This window comes from Micrasema longulum, unplaced genomic scaffold (genome assembly GCF_059751315.1).
Source record: "Micrasema longulum isolate JH-2025_06_02 unplaced genomic scaffold, ASM5975131v1 h1tg003200l, whole genome shotgun sequence".
NCBI classification, from domain to species: domain Eukaryota; kingdom Metazoa; phylum Arthropoda; class Insecta; order Trichoptera; family Brachycentridae; genus Micrasema; species Micrasema longulum.
The window spans coordinates 1-15,572 of record NW_028280287.1 but is presented as its reverse complement, the minus strand read 5'-3'; the positions used below and the strand labels follow the sequence as shown (position 1 = coordinate 15,572).

At 42.2% G+C, this 15,572-nt stretch overlaps 1 protein-coding gene across 1 annotated transcript; it reads right to left on the bottom strand.

Annotated features, from left to right (window-relative positions):
• Window positions 1-10,836: 10,836 nt before the first annotated feature.
• Window positions 10,837-15,471, bottom strand: LOC148270984 (uncharacterized). Its single transcript, XM_088241956.1, has one exon. The coding sequence runs from the start codon at window positions 15,469-15,471 to the stop codon at window positions 10,837-10,839; it is 4,635 nt and encodes a 1,544-aa protein (XP_088098082.1).
• Window positions 15,472-15,572: the final 101 nt, after the last annotated feature.

Below are 15,572 nucleotides of genomic sequence, written 5' to 3'. Positions count from 1 at the left end.
TACGATTCAGCAGGAATTGTGTAAATATTTCCGATAAAATATTTTTTTTTTAAACATATGAAAAGATTTTTTTTGTTGACTCTTAAAAAATTCATTTAGTCAACGGATACACACGGAATAACCCCAGATCAGCCTTCCTTCTTTTCTTCTTTCAAATATATATATGTATCTAGGACAACTGATGTTTTTTGCATTTAAACAGAGTGGACATCAGATTTTTATTTTAAAAAGCATCTATATGATGAAAAACATATTCACGTATTAAATAACTTATTGCGATATTTTTTGCATTTTTAACTGCAAAAACGGAAAAAAAATAATTACCATGTTTTATCTTCTAAGGTACAGAGTTTATTAAAGAGTTGATCTAAACGCTAGAGTTGAAAGTTGATTTTGATGTAAACATTAGTGGTTTAACCAGGGTTTATTTCAAGTGTTAGTATTTTTAAAGGTTTGGTTGAGACCTTTCAGGTGTATATTCAAATATACACAGTTTTAAAATGTGTTTGGTTCTGTACCTACAAAATTAAAAAGCGGCGAGCTTACTTTTGAATTTCTGGTATCTTAATATGTCTCTGTTTTTTCTACGTATGTTGGCAGTTAGCATTTCACAGAAAAATAGTGTTTTAGTTTGACAGCTGGTTTGTTTGTTTCGGAACGAATTCACAAAAATTACGTTTCACGAATTGAAGATAACTCTGTTAACATCCCATTGTAACACGGGCCCAGGGCCCCGATTGCAATGGGAAGTTAACAGAGTTATCTTTGACTCTCTATAAAGAAAACCCGGTATTTGTGCACGGAAATGAGTATATTTGCATGACCATTAATAGTATCTTCGTCGGTAACCTATAATGGACATGTTTAGAAAAAAAAATGCATATTCTGCTTTTCATAGACAAAACTTAATTTTACTTTGTAGATAAAATTGAATATTGAATTTTGATTATGACCGGGGATCAGAAGTACGTAAGACAGATCGTCTGGTCAAATGTCAGACATCTCCAAAAAGTTGATTATTAAAAAATAAAAATAGTGAAATATCACATACTACAAATACCGATAAAAATATATGACATGGATTTTTAAAAAAATAATTGTACTTTCAAAATCAATACTGATATTGTTAAAAAAAAATCCTTTCGAAAATACGATATGTTTGGCCTTGATAATTGTGACGTCAAAGTGCGTGACGTCGTTCTAAATTGGCACGAATCGTGACGTACTAGGGGCGTGGCCAATGCAACGGACCGTTTTCGTAGGAGTTCAAAATTATGAATTTAAAAATATTTTTTATGCTTCTAATAAGTAGTAATTTTTAAAAATTAAAAATTGAAATTAAAAATGTTAATTTTCCCTATTGTCCGGTCCGCTACTGAACGCGCTGCGCCTTACACATTACCGGGATGGTTTTCAGACGTCTATTTGCTGTTGACACTTTACAATAGATTTATAGTATGGCGGGCGGTCCAGGGGCGGCGGGTGAGCAAGGGCGGAGGTAGAAGTGGGGGAATACACGATAATATGTAATATAATTTATTCAATTAACTCGTCGGGAGATGACGGCAGAATGATGAAGACGTGTTCAGAAGGGGACTTGAATTAACTCTGTACCGATCTTGATTCCCGCCACCGACGCGACGCGAATAATTTTATTATTATTTCATTCAATAATCTAGGCCAATTTACAACCATATCATCTTCCTTTTTTCCGCAACAAAATGAGGGCACTTTTTGGTCTTTTTTTTGTGTTTTTAAAGATCTTTTTTTTTTTAATTGGACCCCTGTATTAAGTAGCCTTACGTGTCATGTATGAAGCTAAGGTACTCTGAAAAAAACATTTTTATTTGTCTTAAAAATAGGATATTAGATCACTGATTTTGGTTTATCACCTTCAGTCAATCACCAGTGTTGCAAAGTCCAAGAACAATGGCGCGGGATAAGTCATGGTCAAAATAGCTTTGTCTTCAAAGGTGTAAAAAAATATTATAATCTTCCCAATGAAGTAAAAACTATTCAAAATAATCTATCAATAAATAAATTTAAAGTAAATCTGAAGAAATTTTTTTAACACGTGTAAAAACAACTTTAAATTTTAATTAGTATGTATTATTACGATGTATTATTGTTTAATGTTTTTTCTTTATATATCCTAGGTTTTTCTTTTTCTTTTTCATCTACTCGTATTTAAAATTATATAAACTCTTATAATAAACAATAAACAACTAAAACAGTGTAAGGCAATCTCCAAGCACAAGAGTTAGTCTCTTTTTTTGGAGAGTTACAGTGATAACATTTACTCGATGTGTAAAAGTAGATATGTATAGAATTTTTTTAAAACATGTACCTTTTATGAAATTTATTAATAAAAAAATATTTTAAAAAACTACTTTTAACGACAGTTTGAATATCTGTTAAGGATATTCCATCTTTTCTGCATTCTGTTTTAAGATTATGGTGTTGTGAACTGAAAAATGGGCACTGAAATAATAGATGTTCGATACTTTTTGAAGAAATATTATCGCATGGACAATAGTCATCATTCCTTAATTTAAACCAAAATAAGAAACTTCTCATAGCTCTGTGTCCGGTAAAAATTTGGATCGTTTCGAAAGTACTTTGGTTATGACGACGGAAGTTTGCTGCATAAGCCAGCGTTGGGAAAAACATTTTAGTGATTGTACCTATAGAAGAAGCGTGGTAATGATCCTCCCAACGCCGCTGCGTATTTTGTTTTTCATCTTGTAGATCTGACGATCTGTTCTACTAGTTAGATTACTAAGTTTCCCGTGGCAAGAAGCCTTCCTCCCAGTGGTGCATAGAGCATTGCATTTGTAATAATCAGTCCCTCACTTCAGGTGCCAGTCCGGGAACAATGAAACATTGCAGTATGAACATTTTTTTTTTTTTCATTGATTAATACAATGAAATTATTGATACATGTTTTTTTTTACTATACAATCTACTTTTTATATACTTTTTAATATTAGAGCTGTTACTATACAAAAAAAAAACTAGCTGTTGTCCTTGGAGAGTGACTGTTTTATGTTTTTAGTGGGAACACGAGAACTCGATTTTGTCGATTTTTAGCTAGGCATAATCGGTCCGATGTGCAGTTGTCTTTTTCGCACAGTATTCCTAATACTTTCCTACGGCATCTAGGAGAGAGTTTTAGAAAAACATCAACATTTTGTGTCGCATGTCCTTATTGCAACTGATCGTGCCACTTGCCAGTTGGCAGATGAACGCTCGAATTAGTCTGGTTCGCGGATTTGAGTTATCTTTATTTACTTGTTACCGAACCCTAATACAATGAATGCAATAATCTACCTTGGCATACCTTCTGGCACCTTTTTGTTTGGAACTTTTCTCGTGGAGTGCAAGATCAAATCCTGTGGCCAGGACGAATGAGGACTTGACGTCATTTCTTGATTTTTGTATGCAATTACACGACACAGTGGATAAAATGAATTATGGTTCGCAAAAAAACTTGTTCGCGATCGCGGTGAGAACATTAAAGGCCCATGCACACTCGACAGTTTAGTTGTTATATCGGGCTGGAGACAATATTGGTACCCACGGTAGGAATTGCAATATCTTAACCAGGGTTTAGTAGGAAGCAAATAAATTTGAACGCCTCAACCTAGTAAATTTGCTATTCTCGCATATAGAGAATGTGGCGTAACCAGCGACCATGTATATATTTAAAAAAATATATATTACTTGTTTTTTAACCGTGTAACTTTTTTACTTGATTATTTGAGTGATTTTTTTTAATTTTTGTTGTTGAACAATTGAAATAAATAAATTAAAAAATACATGTTAAGTACGATTGGTGATGGTATGCATTAATGATCATGAATAAATTGAGATAAATCCATAGATGTTCGAAATTTCCAGAAGCGTTATTTTATTGGAGTTTATAAAAACGTCCAACGACAGATCTGATTGGGAACAAATAACGAGGCGGGCATTTGAGGACCGAGAATGTTCAATAATAACATTCCTATTGTCATAGATAGACATCTGTAGAACGCCTAATTGGCCGAAAGTCGTAGACGTTCGAAATAATAAACTTTGAAGAAGGAACCAGATTCTAAGAAACACTGGCAAGGCACGATAGTACAGTGGAATAAGCCCTTGTATCCTAATTCACGAAAATAATGTATTTAAAAAAAACAAACAAACAGACCTTATTATTTATATCACTACAGAGATGGGTAGAATTTTTGTTTCAAGATTATGGATATTCGAGCGTTTACAGGGCTTATGACCTGTCATAGGTTGGGTTCAAGTGGCCACTTTTATGTAGAATTCTACAACATTCCCCATTCCGCTTATTAGCGAATATCCATATCGGTGACATTTTTTTTACACCTACTCCCCCTTGGGATAAAAAACCCAGAATTGTGTGTGTATAAATATGTAAATATATATATACATACCAAAAATAATATTGTGTAAAAACAGACCTTCACGCCGTTTCTCCGTAAAGGTAGGCACACAGGACTTGTTTTTCACTATCAAAAATCTTTTTTTTAAAAAGCATATTTGCATTTATAGTTTTTTTACAAAAATAAATAAACGATACGCGAGATTACGCAAATTACGCCTTTCGGTACCAGTCACAAACCACTGAGGGTGGTACTCTTCCCCATTTGTGCATAATGTCCGCACATCTCCCGGTACCACACCTGACCGTGATCTCCAGGAAAGGTCAATACCCTGGATTTTCTTCCTGGTGTAGGGTATGGAGTGTAGGTGAAGCTCTTCACTCGATTTTCACTCTTTTGGTCATAAGTTGTTAAGCTCAAACTCATAAATGCGCAGCTGCCTAGATGTTCTGACAGAAGGCCTAGCTGTTTTTTTCATAATTTAATTATTTATATATACGCCCGATGGGCATTTTTATGGACACATTTATACATAGAAAACAAAATTAGAAAGACTCAATGGCTTATAGTAGACTTTGTGGGAGTGGAAGCGGGAAAGAGGTGTTTATAATTGAATTTGATTCAGTGATCGTTTGAAAGAAGACAACTTGTTATCAAAGAAATCAAGACTAGTAAGTTTTTTGGCAAACCTAAGAATTCTGGGCATAGGGGAATGAAAACCATAGTTAGTTCTATGGTTATCGGTATGAAAGAGTAAGTTTTGTCTGAGATTTCTAGTTGGGATATTTAATTTTATTGAGCTCAGTAGTTCAGGCGCAATTAAGTGCATATTACGTACTTCTGGATAACCTTCTTTTAGCACAAAAATGCTTAGACTACCAAATTACAGAAAGTTCCTTCACGGACCTTTTCTCGTTTGGCAACGAGCAATTTTTTCATGTATGTGGACACCGCCAAGCAACCAACTTATGTCCTCAGATGCAATGTGCGGTGTGCGGTATATGGTAGGCAAACTGTTTTGACAGAAGGCTTCCTGGATAGTAGTCTGCCCATTTCTGCATCAGGCATGTCCTGAAGGATTGTAAAATCAGGGTTTTTGCAAATTTTGTCGTGTTCTTTGATCAGAGATTTCTGGTAAGGGCGCCATACGACTTTTTGAAGTTATTCGAGAATTTCTTGGTTGTGTGTCAATTAATTTGTGCGCGCCCATTAAGCCAGACTGGTGGACAGTATTCCTAAATGGAGTAGATGAGTCCTAAGGTTGAGGATCTGAAAGTGGAGCCTGAAGAGCCCCAGCTAGTTCGGCAGAGTGCCGCTACTACTACTACTACCATTACGCCATTTCCCCGTAAGAGTAGGCAGAGAGAATGGACCGCCACACACGTCTATCCTGGAATACATTTCTGGTTTCTTCCACATTCATGCATCTTGTCATACATGCACTTCGGTTCTGTCTGCTTTCGACATGACCAGATTTAAGATTTTGGTTTATCTGATCATGCCACGTCTTCCTTGGTCGTCATCGTCTCACGTTGCCATTCATTTTCGCCATATATACTTGTTTTACCTTTCTTTCATCGTCCATTCGTTCTACGTGACCAAACCATCTCAGAGACTCTTTCTTAATCTTGTCAATTATACTTGACGTAGAGTGCTGTATGATGTTATTTCTGGTTCCAAACTTTGAATCAATCTTGGGCAGGTACTCGTTGTAAGATGTGGATCTTTACAGATGCAATTATCTCACTTCAAAGTGCGAATAGGAAAATGATAATTTTGAGTAGAGGTTTCTCATCATTGAAGTCCTTGAACTTACTGAGTAAAATGAACAAATTAAGATACAAATAAGGTCAGTTTGTTTGTTATCCAATTACCCAATAGAATCATAGACAAATGCTTACACCATGTACATAAAAAAATATTGCAATTATTATTTGTTTTCCTGAAAAAAGGCGTAAACGTTCATGTTAACAGGGCATTCCAAATTCGGAATCTCAGTGGTGGTCGATCGAAAAATGTATGTATAATAAATTAAATACACTAACATAAAAAAATATGATCCTTTGGAAAATAGGTAGTTACAATCATATAAATTGAAAATCCTTCAATAATTTAAATGAAATTTTAGTATGTGAGCAATGTGAGCATGGCTAGGAGATATAAAGTGCTTGTCAAAATACCATTACTACATTCATATGGCTCCTCCGTCAGCTCCCAACTCCTGTGTGCTCTTTCGCGTCCGATATGCGTCACGTAGTTCAATCATAAACTGTCAGCAGTCAATTTCTAGAATTAGGAAACCTGATTAAGTTAACAAAAGTAATGCACGGAGGCATCCGCTATATGTAGCCAACAGAAGCATTGAAGTTGTTAATAGACACCAAAATATTAATTTATTTAACTTTTAAGTTTGACATAAACCACTTGACTAAAATTGAGACCTTAAAAATTGTGCACAAAATAACACTGGGAAACATACAAGACGACGACATAATATTAGTCAAAAATGCTGACATACACAAATATAACACCAGACAACAACAACACTATCATATTGAAAAAGCAAAGACAAACACAGGACAGTCAAAAATACTACATAATGGACTTAAACACTACAACGACCTACCTTACTACTTGAAAACTTTTAATGGAGACAAATTTAAAATCAATCTGAAAAAGCACATGATGACTGAACTAACTAGACTAGACGAGACATAAAATGACTAGACAATATTAAATTTCTAATGTAACCCTAACGGGTTTTTTAAAATTGTAAATAAATTTTTTAAAAAAAGGTGATGATGCTTTATGAAATTATGTTATTTTTTAATTTTAATTTTTTTTTCTTCCGTATCCAAACCTATGAAGAATACGGTTCTGTTCAATCTCAATTGTGCAGAATGGTGAATGTTACACAGTGTGTAAAGTGGCCACTTAAACCAGCCAATGACAGGTCATAGGCCCTGTAGATGCCTAGACATCTATATTGCCTTCTATAAAATGTTCTTTATCTCTGCTGTAATATGTTAATGTTAACGGCTCCACAGGGAGTTGAATCCAGTCCTTGTCTACAAAAATTTGGACAAACTCAAAATATTGTTGATCAATCCACCTGGTCCATGAGAAATTGAAAAAAAAAATTTCAGGCGTTGCCTAGTATGTAGGTGAAATAATTCAATTATATGAATCTCACTCGCATAAATAAAGGTTTCAGCTTTTTAGGTTCACAAACATCAACAGATGAAAGAATTAAAGTAATATAGATATTTAAATATGGGCAGAATGGTGAATGTTACACAGTGTGTAAAGTGACCACTTAAACCAGCCAATGACAGGGCATAAGCCCTGTAGATGCCTAGATATCTATATTGCCTTCTTTTAAATGTTCTTCATCTCTGTTGTAATATGTTAATGTTAACAGCTCCCCAGGGAGTTGAATCCAGTCCTTGTCTTCAAAAATTTGGACAAACTAAAAATATTGTTGAACAATCTAAATTTGTTGCAACAGAGAGTGAAAACATTTTTTGAGAAGTGATATGGAAGTCTAGGCATTTACAAGGCTTATGAGCTGTCATTGGCTGGTTTAAATGGCTATTTTACACACTGTGTAACATTCACCATTCAGCCTATTTTTAAACATGCATTTAAGAAGATAGAGGACTAAAGAAGTATGCAGATTTCTTACAAAGATTTTATTGCCCCCGATTGAAAAAAATGTTTCCTCCTTCTTTATTGATTGATAAAAGCTACAGAATAATAATTGAATAGGATCTTTGGCTACCTTACTCCAAAAGGTCTCAGCTAGCTTCTTCATATCTTAACAAAGACGTAACACTGATAATAATGTTTATAAAAATTCTTTAACACTTTTTATCTGTTTGGTTTTTCGGCTACTTACAAAAGAGGGTAAGAATTAAAGACAACTAAAGTACATTTAAAACACAAGCCCTTGGTGAGAGATACATTAGTATAAAGTTTATGAGGGTTATTTGAAAGATAATGTGTTTTGGGACCCGGCTTTTCGTTTTTGCCGACAGGGTCCAATTAGATTTTTGGTCACACCCGATTACATTATCATTCAATTAAGTCCACGGTACCATAATAATCCGAATTTTTTTATTGGTATTTGTACATTAAATTTTAAATATTTTGCCAGCTTACCTGCGTCAACGCGCCAACCACTACACACCGACGCGGTCTTATTATTATTATTTAATTCGACATACAACGAGTATATAGATAATACAGTAAATAAATCACTGAAATTACTTGGCTTCATTAACAGAATGTCCTCTGATTTTACTAATGTCCGTACAATCAAAACTCTTTATTGCTCAACTGTTCGCCCTCTTCTTGAATATGCCTCAGTGGTCTGGTCTCCATTCTATGTCAATCGCATAAATCACATTGAATCAGTCCAACATCGCTTGTTTCGAAAAATAGCGTGGATGCTTGGACTAGAGGAAGATAATTATTCTTATGCTGAAATAGAGTCAATGTTAAATATTTCTAGTCTACAAAAACGTAGAACTAATATTGACTCCATATATATGTTCGGCATACTAAATGGTATAATCGATGTTCCATCATTACTGGGACAAGTAAAATTCAATATTCCGACTCGTAGATTGAGAAACAATGAAGTACTGTTCATCGATCAGCATAGAACAAACTATGGCCTAAATTCTCCAATGACCCGCCTTTGTCGTATTGTTAACTCAAGACAGGATCTGGACTTTTTTGGTTTAAGTTTACAACGATTTAAACGAGCACTAAATAAATAGTCCAGATCTTGTCTCGATGTCCCTTATGTTTGTCAATGCTTCTTTCTTTTTTCTTTAAATGTTTTAAACTACTCTTTTCTTGTAATATTTAAACCTTATAAATTGTATACATGGACAATGTCCGTTAATAAATAAATAAATAATTCCAAAATTGAAGTAAGGTAAGCATATCGTTTGTGGGGCACTGCGTACGCTTTTACAATAGAATACCCGACAATGTCCTAATTATGACGGACAATAAATTTAGAATTTTCATAAAAAGCGTAATTTAAAAAAAGGCCTGTTATAGACTTAATAAGTATTTATTTATACTTTTACATTGTTTGTTTTTTTTATACAGAATAATGCTCCCACTGGGGTGTCCCGTGCCGAGGGAAACATTTAACAAAATGTGAAACATGCCTAAGATTAGCTATTTAACAAAGTTAACATAATAATAACAATAAAAAAAACCTAATTTATCTAACTAACCTAAGTATCAATAACATAACAAACAATAAAAAACTAAAATAATCATAAAAAACATAACCAATTTATATAGACCAATAGAACAAATTTCATAAACAGTACACACATTTTACTTATTTGGCTTGATCCACTCATCGATCCGTGCGCAATCCACCTCCACTACCTTTTTCTTATTAGCAATTTTATATTGTGAGAACTTACTAATTGTCCTTATGGATAATGGAAGTAGATTGTAAACTTTAACCGAGTAGTAGGCCAATACTCTTTGACCCGTATATGGAACTAATAGTATTTTTTTATTTGTGTTAGTTTATTTGTTTTTTTTGGAATGTGTTGAAACATTTATTGAAACCTGACCTATTGTTTATTTATTTATAAATTGACTTTCAATAATCGTATAAATAATACCCATATTAAAGAAAAAACAAAAACTTTAAGAATATATATTATTATTATTATTGTAACGTACGCGTTACCACGATGAAAGTTTCGCCGGTTCGTCACCCGCGTCTGCCGCAGTCAAGCTTCCCGGCGTAAGTGGGAAGCCGCCCTCCCAGACAGAGCCAAAGACAAAGTCGGAAGGTAGGAGCACAGCTGCGCCGACCGCAAGTCAACCTCAATAGCCCTGAAAAGGACTTTCCACCCGGTCCAAGTGGTGCAGAGAGGCGAAGGCAGTCAGCAGGCAGAGCGGAGCGAAGAGCGAAGTGCAGGAAGGCGAACAGGACGGAGAACGGAATAAAACACGCGTGAACTGTTCAGAGTTAGGAACTCAACTGATTTAATATTTCTAATTGACCGCCTTATAAAGCGGTGCGCGTCGGGCTCCGTGAGTCGGCCATCCCACCCGCGCCGGCTGCCTCGGAGTGGTGGGGGTAATCTTTCCCCGCCACTCGCTACATGCCGCCGGCCGCAGGTGGCGTAAATACGGGCGCTCAATGCCCGTACGGGCCATTTCGTCGGCAGCCGCGACGCGCGCAACATGACATTTACATAATATATCTTTATACATTTTATTTATTTTAACCTAGCTATTTTTCCCCGGTAATACTGAGGCCAGGCTCGAAAGTGACCATTTTATCTTTATTGAGAGCCCAGCCATCAGTTCTATACATTTACCGGGGATCCTTTCTAATTATTGTATTATTTTAATTTATTCGATTTTACGCGTCCGGAACACTCCCCCCGTGCAGCTAGTCTGTACTGTTTTCCTGCTGGGCGCGTTGTTCCTCTTCCTTCATTAGTACGGCGATCTTCACCGCTGGTCTGGTGTAGGTGCCGTTGGTGGTCCGCACCTCGACGACTCGTACTTGTCCGTCAGCTGCTGGTTCTGCACGGGTGACTCTGCCGCGAGGCCAAGAATTCCGCGGCAGATTTGGGTCCATGATGAGCGCGAGGTCCCCGACCTGTATTGGAGGCGCGGGCTCGCGCCATTTCTTCCTGTGCGCCAAGGTGGGAAGATACTCCTTCAGCCATCGGCGCCAAAACATGTCGGCCATTTTCTGGGCGATCCTCCATTGCTTATGAAGGCAGGCCCCTTCTTCCTTTTTGTTATAATATGCCAGAGTTGGCTGTGTGTTGGCTGACCCGAGCAAGAAGTGGTTCGGGGTCAGCGGTGCTTCGTCGTTGGGCTTGGTTGACACATGCGTGAGCGGGTGATTGTTCACGGTGTACTCTGCTTCAGCCAATATGGTTTTGAGGGTCTCCTCTCTTGGAGCCTGCTCGTTGAGGGTTGCGTGGAGGGCTCGTTTTACAGATCTCACGAGTCTTTCCCACGCTCCCCCCATATGAGGTGATGAGGGCGGAATGAATTTCCACTCAATTTTGCGAACTGTAAGTTTCGAAAAGGCGAGCATTCTGGGGTCCGCCAGGAGCTCGTCTACGGCCTGTTTCAGCTCTTTGTCCGCTCCCCTGAAGTTGGTAGCGTTGTCCGAGTATAACGCGTGTGGGCAGCCTCTGCGGGCGGCCATCCTTCTTATGGCCATTATGGCGGAGTCGCTTTCGAGGGACGACGCTAGCTCCAGGTGGATCGCGCGTGTGGTGAGGCAGGTGAACAGTGCCCCATAGCGCTTTTCTTTTCTTCGGCCGTTGGTGATCATCATCGGCCCGAAGAAGTCAAGCCCGCAGTGCGTGAACGGCGGCGTCCTGAAGGCCAGTCGGGCCTCAGGCAGTTGCCCCATCAGCGGGGGTTGGGGCCGGCTGCGCAGCATTTTACACAGCGGGCACCATCGTGTTATCTTCCTCACAGCCCCGCGGAGTCGCAGGATGAGGTAGCTGGCTCTCAGGTCGGCGATCGTCCTCTCGACTCCCGGGTGGCCACCCTTCCGGTGGCTGTGCGTGATCAGCAGCCGGGTGTATGGGCAGGTCCCGTCCATGATAGGCGGCGCGCTGCAGTCCTCTGCGAAGCTCTGTGCCGCTTGGATGCGCGTTCCCATCCGGATGATTCCCTCTTCGTCTAAGAAGGGTGCCGCTGCATGGAGGCGGCTGTGCGGCGGGATAGGCGCCTTTCGTCTCAGGAGCTCCAGCTCTTCTCCGAAAACCGTCTCCTGGGACCGCTTCAGCAGCATGATTTCTGCGGCCCGTGTTTCTGAGGCGTGAAGTTCAAAGGTCCCCCCTGGGGACGGTAGGGACTCGTGGCGGCGGCATCGTGCGATGAATCGCAGCACCCATGCCGTCGCCCTGACGAGTCGGGTCCACGACGAGAAGCGCTGCACCTGGGGTAGGGCCTCCGTCCGTCTGATGTGGCCCACGAAGTGGCGGGGTTGTTTCCGCTCCAGCGTCTTCTCGTCCGGTTGTTGTAGTAACTTCTTCTCTTTCGGCCAGTCGGCTTCCCCTTTTCTCAGGAAGCCGGGGCCTCCGAACCATAGTCCCGACCTCGCAAGGTCGGGTGGGCCCTTGTCGCGGGTCCCTATGTCGGCTGGGTTGTCCTTGGTGGGGACCCATTTCCAGTCCCGTACGTCTGTGAGCTCGTCAATCTCGCCCAGCCTGTTTGCGACGAACGTGCTGTACCGCAGTGGGTCGGTTCGCAGCCAACACAGGACCGTGCTGGAGTCCGTCCAGAACACGGTTTGAGTGATGAGAGCTCGACTCTCTTTTTTTATGGTGGCGGCCATCCTTGCCGCTAGTAGCGCTGCCTGGAGTTCTAGTCTAGGCACTGACAGAGGCTTTAGGGGGGCCACCTTGCACTTCGCCATTGCGAAACTTGTGGTATCGGCCCCCACAAAGTATGCCACTGTGCAGCATGCCTGCTCTGACGCGTCGCAGAACACGTGCAGTGTCACGGGTTCTTTCTGCCCTTGCAGCGAGCATCTCGGTATTGTACAGCCGTTCGCTGCCAGCAGGTCGCGCCATTCCAACCACTTTTCGGCGTGGTCCGGTTGCAGCGGTTGGTCCCAACCTGTGTTTGTCCTCCAGATGGCTTGCAGCAATATCTTCGCCCGTATCGTGAGGCACGCAATGAAGCCTACTGGGTCGAAGATACTCATGGCGGCGCTCAACATGCCGCGCTTGGTGGGTCGCTCCGGGATGGCTGCACTTTCGGCTCCGTGCCGAAATATAAATAGGTCGCTCTTGGGATCCCATACGATCCCGAGGACCCGCTCCGTCATTACTTCTTCCCCTATGGTGACTGCTGTATTGGCCCGGTCGTCGGCCTTTACTTCTTCCAGGACATCTGGTTTGTTTGAGGCCCACCCGGTGAGCCGGAACCCGCCATTGCCGAGTACGAGGGTAACATCTCGTACCAGGCTTGCAGCTGTTTCTTCGCTGTCTGTGGCGTCTAGGTAGTCATCCATGTACATATTGTGCTCGATCGCCTCTGCTGCGGCGGGAAATTCTTTCGCGTGTGCTCGTGCGACTGTGTTTCGCACGAATTGCGCGCTGCTGGGTGAGCACTTCGCTCCAAACATCATGGACGCGAAGACAAACGTGTCGGGCTCCTGCCCGTCCTGCGTCCGCCATAGGAACCGCTGCGATTGCTGGTCGGCTTCCCGGATTCTTATCCGCAGGAACATCTCCCGTATGTCGGCCGCGATGGCTACTCGTCCCTCTCTGAAGCGGATCACGTTTCCGAGGAGGGATGAAAGCAGGTCAGGTCCCGTCAGTAGATGGTCGTTCAACGCCGTCCTCTGGAACTGGGCGGCGGCGTCGAACACGACCCTTATCTTGCCAGGCTTGTTGGGGTTTGTCACCGCGAAGTGGGGCAGGTACCATTTGCGCGAATGGTGGGCGTCTACCTCCTCGCGGCTTAGTTTGACGGCGTATCCCTTTTCAATGTAGTCCGCCATCTTGGCGCGATATGCGATCGCCAGTATCGGATCCTTCCGTAGTTTATTTTCCAGGGAGTGCAGCCGCTTCATGGCTGCTTGCCGGTTGCAGGGCAAAGAATCTCCGTCTTTCGCCCACAGTAAACCGGTTTCCCATCGTCCGGATGGTAGTTGTGTGGTTGAGCTGCTCATGAGCTCCGCCGCTCGCACATCTGCGGCGCGGCAACGTTCCAGGGTGGTTACACCTAGCGAGTCAACGGCGAAGCTCTTCTTTACCAGTTCCGCTAAGTCCCTTTCACCCTGGCCGTCTGGGGGTAATTCAAAGGCGGGGTGCACAGCCCCGCCGTAGGTGACGGCTCCTAGGGCCGTCTCGATGGTTAGCCGCCCGTCCTCTTGTAGGACTGGCGGGCCTGTAGATACCATTAGGGTGGCGTAATCAAGACCGATTAACATCTTCGGCTTGATGCCTGGCCCGTGTGTCTTGGTGCTCTTTCGGTTGCGGTGCGGCAGATCCATGACCCGCACCGTCTGTGCCTGGACACCAAATTCCTTGTTTCCTTTAACGAGGATTACGGATACACGCTGTGATTGTAGCGTGTCCGTGTTCCCACTGGCACCGATGAGTCTCAACTCCTCGCAGGCCCCGGTGGCGCCCACTGCACGGGCGACATCCTCCTCGAGGAGAGTTACCGATGAACCCTCGTCTAGTAGTGCGTGGATCTCCATTGACCCACGCGGGCCCTTCAAGGTTACTGGCACTACCTTGAAGGTCACTGGGACTTCCGTTCGCCTTGTCAATAAGACTTGCTCGTTCGGCGTACTGTCCACTCTCTCGCGGTGTAGCGACCGATGATGCCGCCCGTGGCACTCGTCGCACTTCGCCGCTTCACAGGTGGTCGTTTTGTGTCCCGGTTCCAGGCATCCGTAGCACACGAACTTGGCACGCACAATTGTCCACCTCTCCTCTACCGTTTTCCGGAGAAACTTCCGGCATTGTCCGAATGCGTGTCCACTCATGTCGCAGAACAGGCATTTTTTGTCCTGAGTGAGAAACACGTGCCTTTCTTGGGTACGCCTTTTCTCCACTCGGGCGGGTTCCGTGCTGATCCCGATGCAACCCGCATTCGGTATTGCACCGGTCAGTCTCGCTAGCCACAGTGCCAGATCCCTGGGGGTAGCTTTTCTCACGGTATCCGCTCGTGACATAATCCACATCATCCTCTCGACTCGTGGCAGCTTCTGAGTCATCTCGGACAGAAGCTTCGGGGAGGAGAGGTGGCTTCCATCGAGGCCCTCTACGGTCAATACGACGTTTCTTATCGCGACCGCGTAGTCCGTCAGGGCCTCCAGGGATGCGTTGTCGGCCAGTTTAGGGAGTTTTCTTATCCGCTCCAGTACTCTGTCCACGACGATCTCCGGGTGTCCAAAGGCGGCCTCTAACATCTTCACAATGTCCGGCACATTTCGGGGATCTACCAGCAAAGACGACACTGTGGCCTTGGCCCGTCCTGTGAGGGCTCGTTGCAGACGGAGAATGTTCTCCGCGTTTGTAAGGGAGCACATCTGTGTCGATTGATCAAATTGCGCCTTAAATATTCGCCATTCTAGCGGGTCGCCGGAGAATTGCGGTAGATCCCTAGCGCCGGTTTGCCTCGCCATGAACA